The 346-nt window shown below is 31.8% G+C and overlaps 1 protein-coding gene across 1 annotated transcript in view; it reads right to left on the bottom strand.

The window, feature by feature from the left end:
• The window catches only part of LOC119593941, a gene marked incomplete at its 5' end in the record, with an annotated part of 30,134 nt that overhangs the window by 27,419 nt on the left and 2,369 nt on the right, over positions 1-346 (bottom strand). The window contains 1 exon segment of the mRNA XM_037942960.1: positions 53-269. Coding sequence (XP_037798888.1) covers positions 53-269 — 217 coding nt within the window.

Here is a 346-nt window from a genome sequence, read left to right as displayed (position 1 = left end):
CTATTTACCAAGATGTAGTGAAATTCTTTACAAATTTCTTAAGAATACTTACACTTTATCTTCTTGAACCAAATATGTTGTCTAAATCTTTGCAGAAAGTTGGTGTGATGGAAACGTCCAAGGATAATTTCCATTACAGGAAAATTAGTGCCAAATCTCTTGATTACATATTCCATTTTTGCTACATCTCTAGCAGTTATCCACTTAGGGCTTCTTTCATATTTGTTTGATTCTATGTATGGCATCATTTTCCGTATTGTTTCTAGAACCTACAAAAGAATTAGATTCCATTAAACGATCATGAAAAATAGCACGTTCTAAGAACTCAGAATGCCAGAAAAATACA

This window comes from Penaeus monodon, chromosome 33 (genome assembly GCF_015228065.2).
Source record: "Penaeus monodon isolate SGIC_2016 chromosome 33, NSTDA_Pmon_1, whole genome shotgun sequence".
Taxonomy (NCBI): domain Eukaryota; kingdom Metazoa; phylum Arthropoda; class Malacostraca; order Decapoda; family Penaeidae; genus Penaeus; species Penaeus monodon.
Note: the sequence above shows the minus strand (reverse complement) of the source record. Positions and strands in the feature narration are given on the sequence as shown.